This window comes from Cervus elaphus, chromosome 20, assembly GCF_910594005.1.
Source record: "Cervus elaphus chromosome 20, mCerEla1.1, whole genome shotgun sequence".
Lineage (NCBI taxonomy): Eukaryota > Metazoa > Chordata > Mammalia > Artiodactyla > Cervidae > Cervus > Cervus elaphus.
The window spans coordinates 35,889,207-35,915,260 of NC_057834.1; the positions used below are offsets into that span (position 1 = coordinate 35,889,207).

The window sequence follows — 26,054 nt, forward strand, 5'->3', positions numbered from 1 at the left end:
TCTTAAAAAACTGGAAATAGAACTGCCAAATGACCCAGCAATCCCTCTCCTGGGCATACACACCGAGGAAACCAGATCTGAAAGAGACACGTGCACCCCAGTGTTCATCACAGCACTGTTTATAATAGCCAGGACATGGAAGCAACCTAGATGCCCACCAGCAGACGAATGGATAAGAAAGCTGTGGTACATATACACCATGGAATATTACTCAGCCATTAAAAAGAATTCACTTGAATCAGTTCTAATGAGATGGATGAAACTGGAGCCCATTATACAGAGTGAAGTAAGCCAGAAAGATAAACACCAATACAGTATACTAATGCATATATATGGAATTTAGAAAGATGGTAACGATAACCCTATATGTAAAACAGAAAAAGAGACACAGATGTACAGAACAGACTTTTGGACTCTGTGGGAGAAGGCGAGGGTGGGATGTTTCGAGAGAAAAACATTGAAACATGTATATTATCAAGGGTGAAACAGATCACCAGCCCAGGTTGGAGGCATGAGACAAGTGTTCGGGGCTGGTGCACTGGGAAGACCCAGAGGGATCGGGTGGAGAGGGAGATGGGAGGGAGGATCAGGATGGGGAATACATGTAAATCCATGGCTGATTCACAGTCAATGCATGGCAAAAACCACTACAATATTGTAAAGTAATTAGTCTCCAACTAATAAAAATAAATGGAAAAAAATAGAAAAAAAAAAAGAATTCAATGAACAAATGTATGCCAACATCTAAGATGATTTACATGAGACGCATGATTTCCCCTAAGGAAACAAATTATTGAAACTATGAAAATAAAACAAAAATAAATAAACCAAAAACCCCAAAATCAAAACAACTACAAAAAGTGAAGTGCTTGAGGGACTTCCCCTGTGGCCCAGTGGTTAAGAATCCTTATTCCAATGCAGGGGATAGGGCTTGGATCCCTATTTGGGGAACTGTGATGCCAATGCCTCAGGGCAACCAAGGCTGTGCACCACAACTGATACCTGATGAAGCCAAATAAATATATAAATATACTTTAAAAAGGTGAAGTGTCTAAATTAGTAAACCAGAAAACACCCATAAAATAAACCTAGACTGTACCTCTGAGTAGATGACTTCTATACAAAATTATCCAAAAGTTTTCAAAAATATATATTACTGTTGTTCACAAAGTCTTCTCAAAGGAGACGATACTTCACACTTATTTTGTGAGACTGTTAGTACTGTGATATGAAAAGTGAAAAGTTAACTACCAAAACAAATAAACAAGTACTCAACCCTCAAAAAAACAAAAACTGTACACCTGAGACTTTCCTGGGGGTCCCCTGGCTAAGACTCTGAACTCCCAACTCAGGAGGCCCGGGTTCAATACCTGGTCAGGGAATGAGATCCCACATGCCACAACTAAGAGTTCACAAGCTGCAACTGCGGGTTCTTCTCAAATATGGCTTCTTCATGAACTTTGACCCTCTTTTTAACACTGATAAGTCTTCTCTCCAATAGGAGTCCTTTCATGGATTCAAAGAGACTTGCGGTTTCTGAATGCTTTCTCACAGTGTTTACATTGATAGGGTTTCTCTCTGGTGTGAAATCTTTCATGTGATTGAAAGCTTTTATGACTGCAAAAAGCTTTTTCACATTGTTTACATAGGATTTCTCTCCAGTGTGACTCCTTTCACGGAATCGAAGAGAACTGTGGTATCTGTATGCTTTCTCACAGTGTTTACATTGAGAAGACATGGGAAACAGCATGTTTGTACTTAGGAAGCTCACGATATAGAAGGGTCTTCATTCAACGAGGACAATGTACAAGATATATCTATGCAACAAGAGCTCATGCAAACAATTGTTCAAGCAAAAGTTACCAATGACGGTAAAAGAGGATAATAAGCTATATGCCAAGTCATTGGTAATGACTTCATGAAACAGAGGGACAGTAAGAGCTGGAGGGGGCAGGGATGGAGTGCAGGAAGATGTAATTAAAAAGGATCTCACAGTTGGAAGCTGCATGGAATACTCCAGAAATTGGAAGACGTCCTGGTGTGGCACCAAAACAGAAGAGCAGGATAGGGTAATGGCCAGGAGCATATGATTTGGGATCAAACAAAATGGGTTCAAATAAATGGGTTAAAAACTATATTCTGCCCCTCAGTTCAGTTCAGTTCAGTTCAGTTCAGTCATTCAGTCGTGTCTGACTCTTTGTGATCCCATGGACTGAAGCATGCCAGGCCTCCCTGTCCATCACCAGTTCCCAGAGTTTGCTCAAACTCATGTCCATTGAGTCGGTGATGCCATCTCATCTTCTGTTGTCCCCTTCTCTTCCTGCCTTCAATCTTTCTCAGCATCAGGGTCTTTTCAAATAAGTCAGTTCTTCTCATCAGGTGGCCAAACTATTGGAGTTTCACTTCAGCATCTGTCCTTCCAATGAATATTCAGGATGGATTTCCTTTAGGATGGACTAATTCGATTTCCTTGCAGTCCAAAGGACTCTCAAGAGTCATCTCCAATACCACAGTTCAAAAGCACCAATTCTTCACTGCTCAGCTTTCTATATGTTCAACTTTCACATCCATACATGACTACTGGAAAAACTATAGCTTTGACTAGATGGACCTTTGTTGGCAGAGTAATATCTCTGCTTTTTAATATGCTGTCGAGGTTGGTCATAACTTTTCTTCCAAGGAGCAAGTGTCTTTTAATTTCATGGCTGCACTCACCATCTGCAGTGATTTTGGAGCCCAAAAAATAAAGTCTCTCACTGTTTCCCCATTTATTTGCCAGGAAGTGATAGGACCAGATGCTGTGATCTTAGTTTTCTGAATGTTGAGTTTTAAGACAACTTTTTCACTCTCTTCTTTCACTTTCATCAAGAGGCTCTTTAGTTCTTCTTCACTTTCTGCCATAAGGGTGGTGTCATCTCCATATCTGAGGTTACTGATATTTCTCCCAGCAATCTTGATTCCACCTAGTGCTTCATCCAGTCCAGCATTTCTCATGATGTACTCTACATAGTAGTTAAATAAGCAAGGTGACAATATACAGCCTTGATGTACTCCTTTTCCTATTTGGAACCAGTCTGTTGTTCCATGTCTGGTTCTAACTGTTGCTTCTTGACCTGTATACAGATTTCTCAAGAGGCAGGTCAGGTGGTCTGGTATTCCCATCTCTTCCAGAATTTTCCACAGTTTGCTGTGATCCACACAGTCAAAGGCTCTGGTGTAGTCAATAAAGTGGAAATAGATTTTTTTTTTCCTGGAACTCTTGCTTTTTTGACGATACAATGGATTTCGGCAATTTGATCTCTGGTTCCTCTGCCTTTTCTAAATCCAGTTTAAACATCTGGAAGTTCACAGTTCACATACTGTTGAAGCCTGGCCTGGAGAATTTTGAGCATCATTTTGCTAGCATGTGAGATGAGTGCAATTGTGCAGTAGTTTGAACATTCTTTGACATTGACTTTCTTTGGGATTGGAATGAAAACTGATGTTTTCCAGTCCTGTGGCCACTGCTGAGTTTTCCAAATGTGCTGGCATATTGAATGCAGCACGTTAGCAGCAGCATCTTTTAGGATTTGAAATAGCTCAACTAGAATTCCATCACCTCCACTAGCTTTGTTCATAGTGATGCTTCCTAAGGCCCACTTGACTTCACATTCCAGGATGTCTGGCTCTAGATGAGTGATCACACCATCGTGATTATCTGGGTTGTGATGATTTTTTTGTACAGTTCTTCTGTGTATGCTTGCCACCTGTTCTTAATATCTTCTACTTCTGTTAGGTCCATACCGTTTCTGTCCTTTATTGTGCCCATCTTTGCGTGAAATGTTCCCTTGGTATCTCTAATTTTCTTGAATAAATATCTAGTCTTTCCCATTCTATTGTTTTCCTCTATTTCTTTGCATTGATCACTGAGTAAGGTTTTCTTATCTCTCCTTGCTCTTCTTTGGAACTCTGCATTCAGATGGGTATATGTTTCCTTTTCTCCTTTGCCTTTCACTTCTCTTCTTTTCACAGCTATTTGTAAGGCCTCCTCAGACAACCATTTTGCCCTTTTGCATTTCTTTTTCTTTGGGATGGTCTTGATCACTGCCTCCTGTACAATATCACAAATATCCATCCTTAATTCTTCAGGCACTCTGTCTATCAGATCTAATCCCTTGAATCTCTTTATCATTTCCACTGTATAATTGTAAGGGATTTGATTCAGGTCATATCTGAATGGTCTAGTGGTTTCCCCTACTTTCTTTAATTTAAGTTTGAATTTGGCAATAAGGAGTTCATGATTTGAACCACAGTCAGCTCCCGGTCTTATTTTTCTGGCTGTATAGAGCTTCTCCATCTTTAGCTGCAAAGAATATAATCAATCTGATTTTGGTATTGACCATTTGGTCATGTCCATGTGTAGAGTCTTCTGCCTCTACCAGCTACCAAACAGTTTCTCATCTGTAAAATGGGGATAATTGTAGAATTTTCCTCATAGGGATAGTGATAAGATTACATGAAATAACATAGGTGAATATCTACCATATAGAATACACTCAAAAAAGTATTTGTTGTTGTTGTTCATCATTCAGTTGCCAAGTTGCATTCAACTCTTGTGACCCCATGGACAGTAGCACACCAGGCTCCTTTGTCCTCCACTGTCTCCCACAGTTTGTTCACGCTTTGACTATATTGACCTTTGTTGGCATACTGATGTCACTGCTAGCCTAAACAGTTTCTTGTCCGTAAAAGGGGGACAATTATCAAACTTTCCTCATAAGGATAGTGAATAGATTACATGGAATGATATAGGTTGAATATCTACCATGTAGAATACACTCAGAAAAATTATTGCTACTTATAGAACAATACAAAATCCATGGTGTTGAGGTTTTCAGAAAATGGCAAATAATCCATTGTTCTGAATATAACACTTAGGTTTGGATTACTTCTCCATCAGCCCCACGTAGACAGAGATAATATCCCTTTTGCTCACTCACTGCTGGATTTCCATTGCCGTGTCCAGTTTCTAGATATGTTTAGACAAATTCCACAAATTCCTGTTGAATGAATGACTCAAGTCTGTTCCTCATTGGCATGTGTAATCAATGTACAAACTTGTCAATTTTGCCTTCTCTGCCTCTTGATGACCCCTTTCTCAAACCTGTATCCTCTCAAACTGGAGTTGAAAGAGACACATGTACCGCAGTGTTAATTACAGCACTGTTTACAATAGCTCAGACATGGAGGCAACCTAGATGTCCATCAGCAGATGGATGGATAAGGAAGTTGTGGTACATATACACAATGGAATATTACTCAGCTATAAAAAGGAACAAATTTGAGTCAGTTCTAATGAAGTGGATGAAATTGGAGCTTATTATACAGAATGAAGTAAGTCAGAAAGAGAAAGACAAATACTGTATTTTAATGCATACATATGGAATTTAGAAAGACAGTACCGACAATACAACATATAGGGCAACAGAGGAGGCACAGATGGAGAACAAAGGAGAACAGATTTTTGGATTCACCGGGAGAAGGCGGGGTGGGATGATTTGAGAGAATAACACTGAAACATCTACATTACCATATGTAAAATAGATGACCAGTGCAAGTTCGATGCATGAAGCAGGGCACCCAGCGGCAGTACTCTGGGGAAACACAGAGGGATAGGGAAGGGAGGGAGGTAGGAGCGGGGTTCAGGATGCGGGGACCACGTGTACCTGTGGCCAATTCATGTTGATGTATGGCAAAAACCGTTACAATATTGTAAAGTATTTACCCTTCAATTAAAATAAATAATTAAAAAACCCCATATCCTCTCAAGTAGAGATACTTACTGATCTAGTACTTCTAATTAATTCATTGTTCAATAATCATTCGTGAAACATGTCTGATGAGTTAGGCACTGTTATAAATTCTGTGTGATGTGTGATAAAAATAAGAAGTCCCCGCTGTCATACAGATTCTATTGTAGAGAAGGGAAAGTGAACAAACAAACAAATAAGTAAGATAATTTCAAATAAATACTCTGAAGAAAATCAAGTATCGTTATACCTTGCTCTGCCTTCTCTCCAGTCTTTCTGATTTACCTCTTCCAAAGTGCTCCAACTAAGTTACAACTTTTAATCTTGTCACTCTTCCACTTGAAAAGTTTCCATGGTTCCCTGTTACTTTTATGATGAAACCATAGCTTCTTACCACTCATAATTTAGACCCTGTCTGCTTGTCCAATCTGATTTCCCTTAAATTCTCTACCTTCCAGAACCACTCTCCTACCCAGCTGAACACCAGTGCTGTTTCTTCACATCTGGGGCCTTTCTGTCTCAACTACCCTCTCCATCACCTCTTGCCACACAGAAACACCTTTCCCTGGCTGACTCCTATGTTCTCATTCAGTTTTCTCAAGCATCACTTCCTTTGCTACACACTCACTCCCACACACAGACCCTACATATTGGGATGGGTGACCCTTCTGCCTTTATGATGCCCCCATGTGTATTTTTAGCATTTACACCCTGTATTATAATACTTTCTTCAGGTTTCTGTTCACCAATCCTCTCCAAATTAACTTCATGCTATCAGATACTATTTTTTAAATTCATCTTAATAGTCCAAGCACAATGACCAGTATATATAGACATTTGCTAAATGACTGCTATATTTTAAAAATAAATTTTAATGAAAAATAATAAGTGAATGGGAAAAAACAAGTATTACTTTTGAAAAGCCAAAGAATCTCTGCTCTGTACTCATCTCTGGCTCTTTATATTTTTACAGCTCCTGTCAGTGGACAGTTTGGTGAGTTCTCCTTTCTTACGTTCTTCAGTGTCACTGGATAAGAGTGTCTCTCTAATAAATATGAAATATTTGTGACAATTGTCTGAGGATCTCTAATATCTCCTGTTTCTCTTGCTGACATTGACAAGGATGTGAAAGTGTTACCCGGTTTACTTGCATTGCCCTATGGCCTGGATAGCTACATAGTCATCTTCAGACCCTCCCTGGAAGAAGTAGCAAATGCTCAAGCAGCTACTGGCCTTCCCTGGGCCTGCACTTACTCCTGTTGCAAATGAACCTCAGATCACAAGGCAGGACACCTTAACTCCATGTCAAATGTTTAGGACTTGGGATAAAACGTTCTCCAGTCATCAAACCCAAAAAACTGCTCTGAAAACATCACAGTGGAAATGTTTCATTCTCTACAATTTTCTCTCCAGGAAATGTGTGGAGGATAGAGCATCCAACAAATGGGCCCTTAAAAGGAAGAAATGCACAATAAGAGGAGATTGGGGGAAAAGATAAATTGTCTGTATCCTACATTTTTTAGAGTTCTGACTCTTCATTGACATTCGTTTGGATCAGAGGGCATCTTGGATATTTAAAGACCCATGAATAGCAAGAACTGTCTACAACCTCTCTCCTGTCCAAAATCAGATGCATCAGTGTTTCATCCTTATCTAGACCATCTCTGGATTCTAGCTAACACCTTGTCCATTCCTTGCTTTACCATAATTAGCTATGATGGACTTTTTACTTATTTTTTTTGATAGTGAAACAGTTAAGTGTTTATTAGGAGGAAAAAGGGTACAGTGCATGTGGATAGATACACAGGCAGACTCAGAGAGAGAATTGCTTCATCATGGTCATTTAAATCACTTACATGGGGCATTTCTTCCTGGTTCCCTTTGGCCAATCATTTTGATTTGCCTGGTTCTGAGTCTGTATTTGGTATATCTAAGGATCCTCCCACGTGTGTGTACGCATCTCTTAGCCAAGATGGATTCAGGTGAAGAGACCTGTGTATAGATTGAGCATCGCTATTTTTTTTTTTTTTTGATAAGCAAGAATTAAATTTATTAATATAGGATGCTTGTAAGAGATGCAAATGGGCAGGCGAGGAAGCTCTGTCCCCAGGATTGAGTGGGCTATAGTTTTATAATGAAAAAAAAAAAGAGGAGGGGAGAAGACCTCTTTCTTTAAGTACTTGTAGATGCAGACATAAGGCATACATCATTAGCTCCTCCTTCATACTAGGCAGAAAATTGTCTGACCCTATGAAGTCAAACTAGGATTATCATATTAGTGAAAGGGTGGTGACAGTTCTTCCGTCTAGTGACCTGGGGCATATCTTGTGGTTTTGTTTATGGTTTTATAATTAAGCAAGCTTGCTTCATTGACCAATGTTCCAATAACTTTCTTGGGCTATCATTAACTTGCAATGGCCTCCCAAATTTTCCTGTTTCCTTCCCTATCTATAGTCCCCTACTAGGATCATCACTCTCTTTTGTCAAGGAGCTTTCTAGTTGGGAAGGCTTTCTTGACTTTGAGAATGAGAAATATGTGGTCTTATCTTTATCTTTTTCCGTATATCATCTATAAAATGAAAGTGTTAAGCAAGTTAATCTCTCAAGCTTTCGTCAGTGCCAAAATCTTAATATGATTTATCCCTTTTTTGGTGCAAAGTGCAAAACTGTGATTTTAACAACTCCTTGGGAAGTTCTTATGAGTTTATGAAAATGATAAAGTGGCAGAGGATGACTTTTTCCGGGATCCAATTCCATAACAGACTAACCAACCATTTTTCCTATTGACATTTGGCAGTGAATCTTGCTGGTATTGCAATCTTAAAACCACTTTGCTCACTGCCGTCTCCTCAGCAGACACTTTCTTCTGGGTGAGAGCTCTGGTTGAAACAAAGCCATGAACAGTGACCTTTCCCAGGGGATTTCTTGGGGATCCTCCAAAGTCAAGGCCTCTGGTCTGTGCCTCACAAACCACTGCGATGGGACTGTAGGCCACTCCACCTCAGATTCTTTCTTTTTCCTCCACAGCAACTGAAGTAAAATCTGTTATTTCCCTCCATCCTCCATGGACCACTCTCTTCCAAGGAGAGACTGCAACACTGATTTGCAAAGCACTTCAGTTCAATGCAGCACAGAAAATAAAATGGTACCGTTGGTATCTTCCTGGAGAAATACAAACTGAGACAACACAAAACACCTATGAGGTCCGTGAATCTGGAGGATACAAATGCCAGGCCCAGGACTCACACTCAAGTGATCGCGTGGACTTGATCTTCTCTGCAGGTGGGAAGGAAATGAAAGGAAAAAAAGTTTAGGAATAATAATGTGACTCAAAACCCAGCTGCATTTACTAATCCAAAAGCTATAGAACTAGGACCCAAGAATTTATGTATTTTACAAGCTGCTCAGGTAAAAGAAAATTTGAGAAGCAGTTTATTTGAATGGTTTCTGAATCTATGTTTAGTTTGAGGCTTATAAAATTTATTTGGAATAAAAATCTATGTGAGGATTTGTTAATATTTTATAGATAGGTAGGTAGAAGATAGAGAGGGAGTAATTTCCATTTCTGTCTTAAAACCACCTATTTTGAATGAATTTGAGGCAGTATCTTTCTAGTTATAATATAATGCTCTTTAATTTAGTGAAAAAGGAACAGTATAGTAGCAAAGAGCTAAGACAATGCTTAACCTCTTTGACCTGACAATTCTTCTCTTAAGAATTTACCTACTGAAATAGTCATACAACCAAAATTGAAGAATCTTAAATAGTCAAAAAGAGAAAATTCATTAAACAAATTATCTTACTGCCATTGAAGGAAAACGTTGTGGTCATTGAAAACCAGGTTAAGGAATGATATTGATGACATAGGAAAGTATTCATAGTAAAGTAAGTGAAAAGCAAATTATCAAGTGGATAAATATTTTAATTTCATAAAAAGAAATACATACAGACTTTTATGTACATGCACATAGATAAAAGAACTAGAAAAATATATGCTAAAATCTGGGTGGTGAGTTGATAAGATTAATTTGCATTTCTGTTTTAAGCATTTTCTCAAGCATATGTGTTCCTTTTAAAGCCAGGGGAAAAAGGGATTTCCCTGGTGGTCCAGTGGTTAGGACTCTGTGCTTTCATTTCAGGGAGCATGGATTTGATCCCTGGTTGAGGAACTAAGATCCCACAAGACATGTGGCATGGCCAAAAATAAATAAATTAATTAAATAGATAAAATCAGAAAAAAGAAATGATGATTACTTTAAGAATACTTTTTCCTAGTCCCCAGTCTTTTAAAGTCTTTTAGAATAATAGTGAAAAGAAGGGAGAAACAGTCAGAAGAAACAAACAGCTGCCCTTGTGTTTCCTATAGCCAATCTGATCCTGCAGGCTCCATTTGATGTGTTTGAAGAAGACTCCGTGGTTCTGAGATGCCAAGCAAAGGCAAACATAGTACTAACTAACATGACATTGTACAAGAATGGGAAAATCCTGGAAACCCTTAACAAAACTTCTGACTTCCATATTCATCAAGCAAGTATGAAGGACAATGGTGAATATCACTGTAGTGGAGTTAAAGATAATCACTTGGTTTCTTCAAACAAAATTAAAATCATAGTCCAAGGTAAAGTGTTCTTTATTTTGTGAAATAGGTTAGTCAAAATGAGGACTCCTGAGATTGTACAGGATAAAAAGGGCAGACTGAAATGCTACTGAATCTCAGAGAGCATTCCTACAAGGAATAGAGAAAGTACTACTATGCTTTGGGCTGAAGGATATTAGTAATCAAAGGCTGCATCTTTTCTGCCTGCTTTTGTATGTTCTGTTTGTGCTGAGGATGAACTGTGTTTTTCTCCAAAGCAGTTCCAAGCCTCAGTTCCCTGAGAAATATTGTGATCCTTCTCTCTAGAGCTGTTTCCAAGTCCCGTGCTGAGAGCCAGCTCCACCCAGCCCACTGAGAGGGACGCAGTGACCTTGACCTGTGAGACCCAGCTCTCTCAACAGAGGCCAGAAGGCCAGCTCCTGTTCCGCTTCGTCAAACAATCAAACAACGTGGGGTCAGACTGGAAAAACTCCCCAGAATTCCAGTTCTCTCCCATACGGAAAGAAAACTCAGGGTCTTATTGGTGTGAGGCACGGAGAGTGAATTCCCGTGTCCAGAAACGGAGCCAGGAATTACAGATACAGGTACAAGGTAAGTGTTAGTGGGTTCTGAGATTTGCCAGAATGGGGCTGAGAAGGGCCAGGCAGAATGACACAACAGTTTGTTTTTCTTTCAGTACTGTGAGGCACAACTTGTTCTTTTCCCTCTGAGGTTTGGCTTCCTTGACATCTTTTTTTTTTTTTTTTCCTGGTGGGCCTATAGGCATGGGCTTCCCAGGTGGTGCTAGTGGTAAAGAACCCGCCTACCAATGCAGGAGACATAAGAGCCCCGGGTTCGATCCCCAGGTGGGGAAGATCCCTTAGAGCAGGTCATGGCAACCCACTCCAGTATTCTTGCCTGGAGAGTTCCATGGACAAAGGAGCCTGGCAGGCTACAGTCCACAGGGTCACAAAGAGTTGGACACAACTGTAGAGACTGAGCACACACACATACTCTATAGGCATAAACCAGATGCTACCACAGAGCACTTTGACTGAGCTAGATGGACTCTACTCAGCCAGATGGACAGATTCTTAGAATGCTAGATGCCTGGAGCTGAGCACTTGAGAATAAGAAAACTAAAGGACAAGAGCTTGGGGAGCAAATATTTCTAACTGGATGTATTTAGGGATGATGTTTTTCCCACTGGGCTTCCCTTGTGGATCAGATGGTAAAGAATTTGCCTGCAATGCCAAAGACTGGAGAACAAAGATTAATAATATCTAGACTAATATCAAGGGCTTCCCTGGTGGCTCAGATGGTAAAGAATCTGCCTGCAATGTGGGAGACCTGGCTTCAATCCCTGGGTTGGGAAGATCCCCTGGAGAAGGGAAAAGCTGTCCACTCCAGTATTCTTGTCTGGAGAAGTCCATGGACAGTCCATGGGGTCACAAAGTGTCGGACACAGCTGAGCGACTTTCACTTTCACTTTGTACCCACTATTGCTTTTTCCTAAGTCTCTGAAACTGTATAGATCATCAAGCATGAATGCTAACCAATGGTTAAATGCCTCTTCTGATTTATTTTGACCTATTGATATTTCAAAGGAGCATTAGGAAGGATGCAGATCTGGGGTGCAGGCTCTCCTGGGTGAGGAAGGAGTGAAAATGGTTAGCATTCTCCATCAGTTTGCTCCCATTCCCAAGCAAAAGAGATGATTCCATGTTTCTTCCAAACTGTCTGAAATTGAAAGTGTTACTTGCTCAGTCCTGTCCAACTCTTTGTGACCCCATGGGCTAGAGCCCACCAGGCTCCTCTGTCCATGGAATTCCCCAGGCAAGAATACTGGAGTGGGTAGTCATTCCCTTCTCCAAGGGATCTTCTCAACCCAGGGATCAAACCCAGGTCTCCCACATTGCAGGCAGATTCTTTACCATCTGAGCCACCAGGGAAGCCCTTGATATTAGTCTAGATATTATTAATCTTTGTTCTCCAGTCATAGGCAACATTTTTTTCTTAGGTATATGATTTGGACTGGGCAATTCAGCGGAAGTGGAGAGGGTGTTGCTCAATAGTTGCAACACAGTGATTTCTAGCACAGGATCTCCCTTCGTGTTACTAATGGAACTCAGACCCCAAATCCTACTCCTTATCTGTTCCCAGGTATCTTCCTTTGTTCTTCAAGCCTCCAGGATGACTCAAAAAGGCATTGCCCTTAGCCAATATCCTAGTGTAAAACCATAACCGCCTGGAGTGTAGAACACTTTCATCCCAGATTTTCCTATTTTAGGAGGACTGTCACAGGTCCACCTCCTCTGACAATCTAACTGACAGGCAGAGGTGTTAAGAAGTGCTTACTCCAGGGCAAGCTTGCTGTATATGCCAATGACTGATTTCCAACAAAGCACCGAAGTTGTCACAGCTTCAGAACAAGTACCTCCAGGGCCAAGTCCTCCTGTCCTTCGCCATCCCCACCACTTCAATGTTGGGCACTGGGAGTAATTTCCAGGATGACTGGCCCATGCTTTGTCAGGAAGGGCATGAGGAGAGGGTGGGCATTTTATTCTTTGTGGAATAAATGCTTCCTGGTGGCTCAGATAGTAGAGAATCTGCCTGAAATGTGGGAGACCCGGGTTTGATCCCTGGGTTGAGAAGACCCCCCTGGAGAAAGGAATGACTACTCACTCCAGTATTCTTGCCTGGAAAATCCCATGGACAGAGGAGCCTGGTGGGCTCTAGTCCATGGGGTCACAAAGAGTTGGACAGGACTGAGCAAATAACACTTTCAGAAACTGGTGGATGCTCCACCAGTTCGTTAGGAATTGAAGTTCTCCCAAACCATTGTCTCTCCAACACTTTCTCCCTCTTCCCAAGCAGAAATCTCAATTTCCCCCCAGGTCAACTTCACATCAGGTCAGCAGACTTAGCCCTTCCCTTTCTGTGACTCCTTCTTCTGTGTCTCATTCTGTGACACCCCAATGCCAAGAATCTCACGTGTCATTTTTATTCATTTAGAAATTGTCCAAATACACTACTACCCAGAGTTCGTGTTTGAAGGTCAGGAGCTGGTTCTCATCTGCTCAGTAAATGGAGCTACAAAGCCCATCACAGTCTCCTGGTACAAAAAACAAGACAGACTGCAGAAGGATATAGAGCTTCAAACTTCCTCAAAAACAGAATTCACGATCCCTGTGGTGCAAAACAGCGATGCTGGAGAGTATTACTGTATTGCCAGAAACAGTCGCTTTTCCAAACAGAGCAACTCAGTGATCATCAGTGTGAAAGGTGTGTCTGCCAAGTATCATTTGCAGAATTGCTTTTCAAACTTTGTAAAGATCATGAGGTGGTTGAGTGGGAGTGGGTGTTGATTGTTGCCAATAATTTACTGCTATGAATAATCTACCAGAAGTTAGACTAGCAGCAGGGGGATTTAGGGGTAGAATGGGTGGGAGCTTTTGGAAACTCCTATAAATGGAGGACAGAAAAAGTATTCAATGATTGGCATATATGTGGGGTCTTCATATTTAAAAATTTCTTTTTAAATGCAATGGTTCCTGAACAAATAGAATTTTAGAGCTGGAATGATCTGGGGCCGTGTCTCTTGATAGGAGGGCCCTCTTTCTCTTGTAGTAGATCACCTTCTCTCTGTGTCTTCATATAATCTTTCCTCTCTGTCCTTGAAGAGAGAAAGGTCTCTGGTATCTTCCTCTCCTGTAAGGAAGCCAGTCCTATCTGATTAGGGGATCAATCTTCTCTTATGACCTCACTTAACCTTTGTTGTTGTTCAGTCTCTAAGTTGTGTGCCACTCTTCGCAACCCCATGGACTGCAGCATGCCAGGTTCCCCTATACTTCACTATCTTCCGGAGTTTGCTCAAATTCATGTCCATAGAGTCAGTGATGCTATCTAACCATCTCATACCCTGCCACCCCCTTCTCCTCTTACCCTCAATCTTTCCCAGCATCAGGGTCTTTTCCAATGAGTTGGATCTTCACAACAGGTGGCCAAAGTATTGGAGCTTTAGCTTCAGCATCAGTCCTTCCAATGAATATTCAGGGTTGATTTCCTTTAGGATTGACTGGTTTGATCTCCTTAGAGTCCAAAGGCCTCTCAAGAGTCTTCTCTAGCACAACAATTTGAAAGCATCAATTCTTTAGCACTCAGTCTTCTTTATGGTCCAGTTCTCATATTCATACCTGACTGACTACTGGAACAGCTGTATCATTGATGACTATACAGACCTTTGTCAGTAAAGTGATATTTCTGCTGTTTAATATGCTGTGTTTTAGGTTTGTCATAGCTTTCCTTCCAAGGAATAAGCATGTTTTAATTTCGTGGCTGTAGTTACCATCTGCAGTGATTTTGGAGCCCAAGAAAAGAAAATCTGTCACTGCTTCCACTTTTTCCCCCTTCTATTTGCCATGAAGTGATGGGATCAGATGTCATGATCTTCGCTTCATTGAAAAAGCTAGCTTTTTCACTCTCCTCTTTCACCCTCATCAAGAGGCTCTTTAGTTCCTCTTTACCTTCTGCCATTAGAGTGGTGTCATCTGCATATCTGAGGTTGTTGATACTTCTCCTGGCAATCTTGATTTCCACTTGTAATTCATCCAGTCTCACATTTCACATGATGTGCACTGCATATAAGTTAAATAAGCAGGGTGACAATATACGATCTTGTTATACTCTCCCCAATTTTGAACCAGTCCATTGTTCCATGTCTGGTTCTAACTGTTTCTTCTTGACCTGCATATAGGTCCCTCAGGAGACAGGTAAGGTGGTCTGGTATTCCTGTCTCTTTCTTTAAAAAAAAAAAGTTTTATTTATTTATGGCTGCAATGGGTCTTTATTGCTGCACCTGGGCTTTCTCTAGTTGCAGTAGGGGCTACTCTTCATTGAAGTGAGGGCTACTCTTTGTTGCAGTGAGCAGACTTCTCATTGCAGTGGCTTCTTTTGTTATGGAACATGGGATCTAGGTGCTCGGGCTCAGTAGTTGTGGCAAACAGGCCTAGTTGCCCCATGGCATGTGGGAATCTTCCTGGACCAGGGCTCAAATCTGTATCCCCTGCATTGCAAGGCAGATTCTTAACCACTGAACCACCAGTGAAATCTGGTATTCCCATCTCTTTAAGAATTTTCCACATTTTGTTGTGATCCACACAGTCAAAGTCTTTAGCATTGTCAGAAGCAGATGTTTTACTGGAATTCCCTTGCTTTCTCTATGATCTAATGAATGTTGGCAATTTGATCTCTGATTCCTCTGCCTTTTCTAAATCCATCTTGTACATCTGGAAGTTCTCAGTTCACATACTGCTGAAGACTAGATTGAAGGATTTTGAACATAACCTTGCTAGTGAGTGAAATTAGCACAACTGAATGGTAGTTGGAACATCCTTTGGCATTGCCCTTCTTTGGGATTGGAATGAAAACTGACTTTTTCCAGTCCTGTGGCCACTGCTGTTTTCTAAATTTGCTGAAATGTTGAGTGAGGCACTTTGACAGCACCATCTTTTAGGATTTGAAATAGGTCAGCTGGAATTCCATCCTCTCCACTAACTTTGTTCATAGTATTGCTTCCTAAGGCCCACTTGACTTCACACTTCAGGATTTCTGGCTTTAGGTGAGCGACCACACCATTGTGGTTATCCCAGTCATTAAGACCTATTTTGTATAGTTCTTCTGTATGTTCTTGCAACCTCTTCTTAATCTCATTTGCTTCTGTTAGGTCCATATTGTTTCTGTCCTTTATTGTGCCTATCCTTGCAAGACATGCTCCCTTGGTATCTCCAACTTTCTTGAAGAGATTTCTAGTCTTTCCCATTCTATTGTTTTCCTCTATTTCTTTGCATTGTTCATTTAAGATGGCCTTATCTCTCCTTGCTGTTCTCTGTAACTTTGCATTCAGTTGGGTATATCTTTCCCTTTCTCACTTACCTTTTGCTTCTCTTCTTTCCTCAAATATTTGACAGCCACTTTGCCTTCTTGCATTCCTTTTTCTTGGGGGTGGTTTTGGTCACTGCCTCCTCTACAGTGGTGTGAACTTCCATCCATCATTCTTCAAGCACTCTGTCTACCAGATCTATTCATCACCTTCACTATATAACCATGAGGGATTTGATTTAGGTCATACCTGAATGGTCTAGTGGTTTCCCCTACTTTCTTCAATTTAAGTCTGAATTTGGCAATAAGGAGCTCATGATCTGAACCATGGTCAGCTCAAGGTCTTGTTTTTGCTCACTGTATAGAGCTTTTCCATCTTCAGCTGCCAAGAATATAGTCAATCATTTAACCTTAATTATTTCCTTAAAGGCTCTATCCACAAATACAGTCATATTGGAGGTTATAACATCAATATATGTATTAAAGAGGGACACAGTTCACTCCATAACACCATCTCCATTGACTTTGAATAAGTGTCTCTATCTTGTGGGCTTCATCCTTCAACCAGTTCAGATACTATCATACCCCTTAATATGTCTGCAACCTCTCTCTCTCCCCTTTCTTGATCCCCAGCATCTGCAGAACTCACCATTTTTCTCTTTTCTTTCTTTATCCTTTGAATCCCCATATGCTTGAGTTTCCAATCAATCATAGCAGTTCTCAAATAATTTCTCTATCCCAGGGTTATGGAGATATCGGTTGTTCCAATCAACAGTTAATTATTTTCAATAACCAATGTGCAAATCCATGTAGGATACAGCAGCAGGTAGTAACATCAGTCACTCCAACCATGTAACTATGGTTACTGCTGCTGCTGGGGCTGCTAAGTCGCTTCAGTCGTGTCCGACTCCGTGAGACCCCATAGACGGCAGCACACCAGGCTCCCCCATCCCTGGGATTCTCCAGGCAAGAACACTGGAGTGGGTTGCCATTTCCTTCTCCAATGCTTGAAAGTGAAAGTGAAGTCACTCAGTCGTGTCCGACTCTTAGCAGCCCCATGGACTGCAGCCTACCAGGCTCCTCCGTCCGTAGGACTTTCAGCAAGAGTACGGTACTACACCACCATAAACTACACTACCTCCTTTACCAGTACCTTACCCTCAGTACTGTTAAGGTAGTTGTGGTAGTGACAGGAAAATAGCTTTGACAGAGTCCTGTGCTGTTCCCTTCATTGGTGGCAAGCTCCATTTCCACTTTTAAGGAGTTGATGTTATTTAACTTTGGAACAGGAGTCAGGAGACAGACTTAGGTCCTGTCTGGCCCTGAAAACATCCTGCTGAGTTACCACAGACAGATCTCCTAACCTCTTCCTGACTCAGTTTTCTCACCTGTAAATAAAGAGGGTCAGGTTGGATACAGGGAGAGTGTAGGAACAGAGATTCTAGAAGAGTATGTGAATGTGGGGCAGAAAAGAGAAAGGGGCAGAGAGGCCTGAGGCCAATCTCAGCAAAGGAAAAAAGGAGAGCAGGGACTGACAGGAAGACTAAGAGTGGCTTGGGCAGGTGAGGGGAGAAATCTTCCAAGTCATATGGCAGAGGGAAGGAGCAAGGTAAATGTGTCGGTCTGGTGGTAGCAAAATCAGGGATTTCTTCTCCAAGAACATCATTTCCCCTGGAAAATGGGAGTAAGGTCACCTAACAAGGGGAGATAGGAGAGGAGAAGGGCCAGGTCTGATGAAAAAGGAGAAAACCGACATGGAGAATAGGAAAGAGCTGGGGAGAAAAGTCAGGAGACGGTGGGCTATCCTGAAAGCCAGCGGACATGAGACTGGACATTTCATTAGCCGCTGATTGACAGCTTCAGGAAGTGTCAGGAGCAACTGCTGACTAAGTTTTTTCTGTCCCTCAGTCCCTGTGTCTCAACCTGTCCTCACGCTTAGACCTCCTGGGACCTGGAATCTTGTGACAGATAAGATGAGCCTTCAGTGTGAAGTTCAGAGAGGTTCTCTGCCCATCTGGTACCAGTTTTTTCATGAAGGTGTGTTGCTTGAGGAGATAAAATCCACTTCAGAGAGAAAAATGTTCCATAGATTGTCTCCGACTGAAAAGCACTCTGGAAACTACTACTGCACAGCTAACAATGGCCTTGGCCCTCAGTGGAGTAAGGTTATGAGTAAGTAAGCCTCTCTATCATTAGTAAGCCCTAGGTTCTGTTGGAGACCTATACTTGACCTCTATCCCTGACTGCTCCAGAAATGTGTTCCCACCTTCAAGTTTTGCCTACTTTTTCATCTGGTCAAACCAATGTCCTTCTCAATAACCCAGCTCACTGAGACAGCTATCTGATGCTTTTAGCCTGGTTCCTTCAGCAGCCCGTGTGCCATTGTGCCCCTGGCTGCCTGCCCAGCAGCTCTATCTTTCCTGGACCCCAACCTCTGAGGAGTCAAGTGCTTCTCTCTTTTTGTCCTCTTGTCTTGCAAACCCCCTCAGATTCCTAATTTTCATCTATTACACTGTCCCCTGTAGCCACAAAATCATTTCTCCCTGAGGCACAGATTTGTCTCTTGTCCCTTTCATATCAGATACTGATCACTTACAGTGTACAAAACCAAGTAATATGTAAAGACAGGGAGCATGATCATAGTCACTCCAAATATGACCCTCTTTTTAAGAAAACATTTATTGGAGTGTAGTTGAATTACAGTGTTATGTTATTTCAAGTGAATACAAAGTGAATCAGTCATACATAAATATATACACATTCTTTTTTAGATTCTTTTCCCATATAGGTCATTACAGAATATTGAGTTAAGTTCCCTGTGCTTCATAGTAGTCTTTATTAGTTATCTCTTCTATATATAGTAGTAATGTATATGTCAGTCCCGATCTCCCAGTTTATTCCCTCCCTCACTCCCTTACCCCCTGGTAACCACAAGTTTACCATAAGTAAACCATAAGTTTAATTCAACATAACTACATTGAGTAAGCTCTTTTAGAGTTGGTTAGGTAGCAATGTGAGAGGGGCCCAAATGAGGAAGGGCTGGCAGCAGATCAAGGGATAACCACTGTGAGCCAAGAGGAACTCACCTCTGCTTGCTTGAGTTAAGGCCCTGAAGGTGAATGTCAGCTCAAGTTAGACAGGTTTCAGTTGAGCTTTGAATCTCAGTTTTGTGTCATCTATGTGTGGCCAAAGTCCAAGCCCAATTTTAGGGAGCAGTGTGATTTGGGTTTGTACTGATGGTAGAGTCCAGTCCTGGCTGGTCCTGGAAGCAACCTGTTTTCTATTTGGGAAAAAAAAAAAAAAAAAGCAGAGCCAGGCTGGAGATAAGCCAGAATGCAGCCCCTCCCACAATAGATATACAAAAGATTTTAAAGGAAAGGATCAGGGAACCCTGGAAGGAGACATCAAGTGAAAGAGACAGAGAAGGTGTGCTCCTGACATCCACAGACCCAAGGAACTTGGAGGCAGGATGTCATCATCAGATGCTCTCAGAGATGAATAAAGTTCTATAGAATGGCTCCTTTATCCACCTCCTAAGTAATTACTGCATACATCTGTATGCCAGACTATACTAACATCTAAGGATACATAGGCTAGACCAACACTGTAGGAGTATTTAACAAAGTGAAACCAAGTGAGGGAGAGTTTTAAGCAAAAGACAGTAGAGGCCAAGTCAGAGAAGGCAGAGCTGATATATGATGAAAGATAAGAATTGAGTCACATCCCCTGAGTTTAGCCACAAAACACTGAAAAGAAAAGTGGAAGAATACAGGTGATAACCTGGTTTGACAGCTGGGTTTGATGGCTGCCTCACCACGTACTAGCTATGCGATTTAACCCCAGTGGGCCTTTTCCTCATCTGTGAAATAAAGGCAGTGATAATAGCTTCTCAGAATTGTTTTGATCATTAAATTAGTGTTTCCCTACATATGTTTACTAATGATATATGACAAATACACACCAGACACATAATTAAAAACATTATATTATATCATGTGAGTGAGTGAGTGAAGTCGCTCAGTTGTGTCCAACTCTTTGCAACCCCATGGACTGTAGCCTACCAGGCTCCTCCGTTCATGGAATTTTCTAGGCAAGAGTACTGGAGTGGGTTGCCATTTCCTTCTCCCATTTTATATCATAAGTATCTACTATTATCATGATTATCATTATAATCACAAACATGAAAAATCAAATTTAGTATGTTGGTGGGGAAAAACAAGGTTGTGTTGACCAAAAGATCAGAGTGAGAGAGAAAAGTAGAGACAATGCTTCTTCTATGAGTCTTTTCACAGAAAAGAAACAGACATTGGGAACATTAAATGTAGATAGGGTTTTGTTTTGTTGTTTTACTAAAGGGGAGAGGATTAAACACATCTAAGTGGTGTTTGGAAGAAGTGAATAGATGCAGAGAATTTATATCTGGGACACATGGAGGTGAGCTCAGGGTCAAGAAAGAGCAGGATCCTCCTTGAGTTGGTGGAGGGGCAGCTTTTCCAAAGTCACCAGACAGGGGAGAAGCAAGAGGCTGATGCAGGTAAACAGTGTGAGTCTGGTGGCAGCAAAATAAGGGACTTCTTCCTCAATAACATCAATTCCTCTGGAAAATGGGAGTGAGGTGACCTAACAAGGGGAGATAGGAAAGGAGAAGGGCCAGGTCTAATGGGAAAGAAGACCAACAAGGAGAACAGGAGAGAGCCAGGGAGAAAAGCTAGGTAGGCTCTGGGCTGCCCCGAGGGCCAGTGGCCACGAGACTGAACATTTCACTAGCCACTGACTGACAGCTTCAGGACATGGCAGAAGCAACTGCTGACTAAGGTTTTTCTCTCCCTCAGTCCCTGTGTCTAAACCTGTCCTCACCTTCAGCTCTCCTGGGACCAGGACTTTGGGGGGAATTAAGATGAGCCTTCAGTGTGAAGTTCAGAGAGGTTCTCTGCCCATCTGGTACCAGTTTTTTCGTGAAGGTGTTTTGCTCAAAAAGAGAGAAGCCATTTCATGGAGAACAGTGTCCTATAGCTTCTCTGTGACTGGAGAGAATTCTGGAAACTACTACTGCACAGCTGACAATGGCTTTGGCCCTCAGAGGAGTGAGGCCATGAGCCTCTCTGTCACTGGTAAGCCTTAGGTTCTGTTAGTGACCCATCCCTGGCCTCTATCCTTGTGAAAGTGAAAGTCGCCCAGTCGTGTCCAACTCTTTGTGACCCCATGGACTATACAGTCCATGGAATTCTCCAGGCCAGAATACTAGAATGGGCAGCCTTTCCCTTCTCCAAGGTATCTTCTCAACCCAGGGATCAAACCCAGGTCTTCCACATTGCAGGCAGATTCTTTACCAGCCGAGTCACAAGGGAAGGCTGGCCTATATCCTTGACCCCTCCAGAACTGTGTTCCCACCTTCAAGTTTCCCCTGCTTCTTCCTCTGGCCAAACCTATGTCCTTCTCAACACCCAGGTTCTCTTGAGACAGCTGTCTGCTGTTTTTGAGCCTTGTACTGTGAGTAACTCAGATGTTATCACACCCCTGGCCTCCTGCAGGTCAGTTCTTCTGGGCCCCAACTCTGAGGAGCCATATGCTTCTCTCTTTCTGTCCTCTTGCCCTACCAATCCACAGATTTCTGATGTTCATTAATTGCATTGTTTCCCATAGCTACAAAATCAGTTCCCAGGGTCACTGAGTTGTCACTTGTCCCTTTCCTATCAGATACTCCTAGATGGTTCAGTGGTAAAGAATTCACCCGCCAAAGCAGGAGATACAGGAGATGCTGTTTCGATTCCTGGGTTGGGAAGATAGTCTGGAGTAGGAAATGGTAACCCTCTCCAGTATTCTTGCCTGAAAATATTTCATGGACAGAGGAGCCTGGTAGGCTGTAGTCCATGTGGTCGCAAAGAGTTGGACATGACTGAGCAACTGAGCACGCAAGCACTGATCATTTACAGATACAAAACCATGAAAGGTGCAAAGACAGGGAGCAGGATCATGGTTATACCAAAGTTGTCCTTCTTGAGTCAGCACTTTTAGAGCTGGTTATGCAGCAGTGTGAGAGGACCCAGAGGGGAGGGGATGGAAGCAGGGCAGGGGGCATCCATTCTGAGCCAAGAGGAATTCACCTCTGCTTGCTTTGCTTAAGGTCCCAAACTCCACCAAGGTGACTGTCAGCTCAGTATGAAGTTAAAATGGTTTCTGTTGAGCCTTGAATCTCAGGTTTTGCTTTTTTTTTCCCATCTATGTGTGCCCAAACTCCAAGCCCAATTTTAGGGGGCAGTGTGATTCATGCTGTCCTGAGGGCCAGGGGACATAAGACTGGATATTTCACTAGTCACTGATTAACAGCTCCAGGCAGTGGCAGAAGCAATTGTTGACTAAGTCTTTCTCTCCCTCAGTGCCCGTGTCTCAACCTGTCTTCAGCCTCAGCCCTCCTGGAACCCGGACTCTTGTGGGAAATGAGGTGAGACTTCAGTGTGAAGTTCAGAGAGGGTCTTTGCCCATCTGGTACCAGTTTTTTTTGGAAGATGTGTTGCTCACAAGGACAGAAGCTACTTCATGGAGAACAGTGTCCTATAGCTTCTCTGTGACTGGAGAGAATTCTGGAAACTACTACTGCACAGCTGACAATGGCTTTGGCCCTCAGAGAAGTGAGAGCATCAACCTCTCTGTCATTGGTAAGCTCTGGATTCCTGCTAGTGACCCATCCCTGGCCTCTATCCTTGTGAAAGTGAAAGTTGCTCAGTCATGTCCAACTCTTTGTGACCCCATGGACTATACAGTCCATGGAATTCTCCAGGCCAGAATACTAGAATGGGCAGCCTTTCCATTCTCCAGGGTATCTTCTTAACCCAGGGATCAAACCCAGGTCTTCCACATTGCAGGCAGATTCTTTACCAGCCGAGTCACAAGGGAAGGCTGGCCTGTATCCTTGACCCCTCCAGAACTGTGTTCCCACCTTCAAGTTTCCCCTGCTTCTTCCTCTGGCCAAACCTATGTCCTTCTCAACACCCAGGTTCTCTTGAGACAGCTGTCTGCTGTTTTTGAGCCCTGTACTGTGACTAACTCAGATGTTATCACACCCCTGGCCTCCTGCAGGTCAGTTCTTTCTCTCCTGGGCCCCAACTCTGAGGAGCCATATGCTTCTCTCTTTCTGTCCTCTTGCCCTACCAATCCACAGATTTCTGATGTTCATTAATTGCATTGTTTCCCATAGCTACAAAATCAGTTCCCAGGGTCACTGAGTTGTCACTTGTCCCTTTCCTATCAGATACTCCTAGATGGTTCAGTGGTAAAGAATTCACCCGCCAAAGCAGGAGATACAGGAGATGCTGTTTCAATTCCTGGGTTGGGAAGATAGTCTGGAGTAGGAAATGGTAACCCTCTCCAGTATTCTTGCCTGAAAATATTTCATGGACAGAGGAGCCTGGTAGGCTGTAGTCCATGTGGTCGCAAAGAGTTGGACATGACTGAGCAACTGAGCACGCAAGCACTGATCATTTACAGATACAAAACCATGAAAGGTGCAAAGACAGGGAGCAGGATCATGGTTATACCAAAGTTGTCCTTCTTGAGTCAGCACTTTTAGAGCTGGTTATGCAGCAGTGTGAGAGGACTCAGCGGGGAGGGGATGAAGCAGGGCAGGGAACATCCATTCTGAGCCAAGAGGAATTCACCTCTGCTTGCTTTGCTTAAGGTCCCAAACTCCACCAAGGTGACTGTCAGCTCAGTATGAAGTTAAAATGGTTTCTGTTGAGCCTTGAATCTTAGGTGTTTTTTTTTTTTTTTCCCATCTATGTGTGCCCAAACTCCAAGCCCAATTTTAGGGGGCAGTGTGATTCATGCTGTCCTGAGGGCCAGGGGACATAAGACTGGATATTTCACTAGTCACTGATTAACAGCTCCAGGCAGTGGCAGAAGCAATTGTTGACTAAGTCTTTCTCTCCCTCAGTGCCCGTGTCTCAACCTGTCTTCAGCCTCAGCCCTCGTGGAACCCAGACTCTTGTGGGAAATGAGGTGAGACTTCAGTGTGAAGTTCAGAGAGGGTCTTTGCCCATCTGGTACCAGTTTTTTTTGGAAGATGTGTTGCTCACAAGGACAGAAGCTACTTCATGGAGAACAGTGTCCTATAGCTTCTCTGTGACTGGAGAGAATTCTGGAAACTACTACTGCACAGCTGACAATGGCTTTGGCCCTCAGAGAAGTGAGAGCATCAACCTCTCTGTCATTGGTAAGCTCTGGATTCCTGCTAGTGACCCATCCCTGACCCAGATCCTTGTCATGCCAACTCCTTTCAGTGATTTTCACAGATCTTCCAGTTTCCTACTCCATCAACCTAATGCCCATCTTGTTTCCCTTCTCAAAGAACCATCCATCTGTGGGCTTCAGTCCTCATTCAGCCCTCACTCAACCAGGCCCCTAAAATAGCTCAACACCTTCCCCCACTTTTACCAAATGAATTCATTTTCTCAAAAGCCCCTGGTGCCTCAGATGGTAAAGAATATGCCTGCAATGCAGAAGACCCAGTTTCCAGGCCTGGGTCAGGAAATCCCCTAGAGTAGGAAATAGCAACCCACTCCAGCATTCTTGCCTGGAAAATTCCATGGACAGAGGAGACTGGCTGGTTACAGGCCACGGGATCACAAAGAGTTGAGACTAACACTTTTATGTTCTCAAATTATTTTTTCAGGCCCTGCATGTTCAGTCTCCAAGCCAATTTCTCTTAACTGAATGCACAGAAGCATCTCATATCTCCCCACTAATACCTACATATTAATTTAGCTACAAGCTCAAGCATATGGACATATAGTGGGCAAGAGCTTACTTTCTCCAAAGGGTTCTGAAACAGTTCAGACTCTTGCTGCTGCTACTGCCGCTAAGTCGCTTCAGTCATGTCTGACTCTGTGCGACGCCATAGACGGCAGCCCACCAGGCTCCGCTGTCCCTGGGATTCTCCAGGCAAGAACACTGGAGTGTGTTGCCATTTCCTTCTCCAATGCATGAATGTGAAAAGAGACAGTGCAGTCGTTCAGTCGTGTCCGACTCTTAGCAACCCCATGGACTGTAGCCTACCAGGCTCCTCCATCCATGGGATTTTCCAGGCAAGAGTACTGGAGTGGGGTGCCATTGCCTTCTCCAGTTCAGACTCTTGCAGTAGGTTTAAAGAGGGCTGAAAGTGAAAGGAAGGGAGGAAATGGCTTCCTGGAAGCCAACTCACTGGTTTTTCTGGGGTTTCTGAGATCTTTTGACTTAACCCAGTAATAGCACAAGTGTCATTTCTTTGTATTATGTTTTTTACAGTTTTGTTGCAGTATGACATATATTTGTAAATGTATACGAATCATCAGAGTATAGTTCATGGTTACCCATAGAACCATGAAAAAGTGTCATTTTAGGAGCAAAATTGCTTCTGTTTACTCTTGGAATCTTCGTGTAGAAGATTTCTTTTCAAAGAAGCAGAAAGAAAGAGAAATCTTGAGTCAGATGTATCAGATCATTTTAGATAAGAAATAAAAAGACCTTGATGTCTCTGGAGGGGGGGGGGTGAGGGTTTGCTAAGTAAATCCAGGGAATAAAAAAAAAAAAAAAAGGAAGACAACATATCCAGATTCGTGGAAACGGAACTGAGAGATTTCTCAGAATTCAACTTATTTCTCAAAAACAGGTTATATTGATGCTTGATGAGCTAGAGGCTTTCATTATTATCTACTCCTAGCCCTGCCATCTGTTTCCTTTCTCTGTCCTTCTGCCCCATTTTTCGTATTGCTCCTAAGTGCTTTCCACTCTCATTCTTAAGACTTTTATCTTATGACTTATCTTGCTTCAAACCT

The 26,054-nt window shown here is 42.4% G+C and overlaps 1 protein-coding gene across 6 annotated transcripts in view; it reads left to right on the forward strand.

The window, feature by feature from the left end:
• FCRL5 (Fc receptor like 5) overlaps window positions 1–26,054 on the forward strand; it is a 63,667-nt gene that overhangs the window by 8,728 nt on the left and 28,885 nt on the right. For 3 of the 6 annotated variants that reach the window (XM_043878592.1, XM_043878593.1, XM_043878597.1), the window contains exons 2-10: window positions 6,763–6,783; window positions 8,817–9,071; window positions 10,156–10,407; window positions 10,693–10,977; window positions 13,381–13,650; window positions 18,154–18,417; window positions 21,078–21,356; window positions 22,623–22,901; window positions 24,176–24,454. In XM_043878592.1, the coding sequence (XP_043734527.1) occupies window positions 6,763–6,783; window positions 8,817–9,071; window positions 10,156–10,407; window positions 10,693–10,977; window positions 13,381–13,650; window positions 18,154–18,417; window positions 21,078–21,356; window positions 22,623–22,901; window positions 24,176–24,454 (2,184 nt within the window). The remainder of the gene's footprint in view (window positions 1–6,762; window positions 6,784–8,816; window positions 9,072–10,155; window positions 10,408–10,692; window positions 10,978–13,380; window positions 13,651–18,153; window positions 18,418–21,077; window positions 21,357–22,622; window positions 22,902–24,175; window positions 24,455–26,054) is intronic. The other 3 variants (XM_043878594.1, XM_043878595.1, XM_043878596.1) reach the window with 3 other exon arrangements.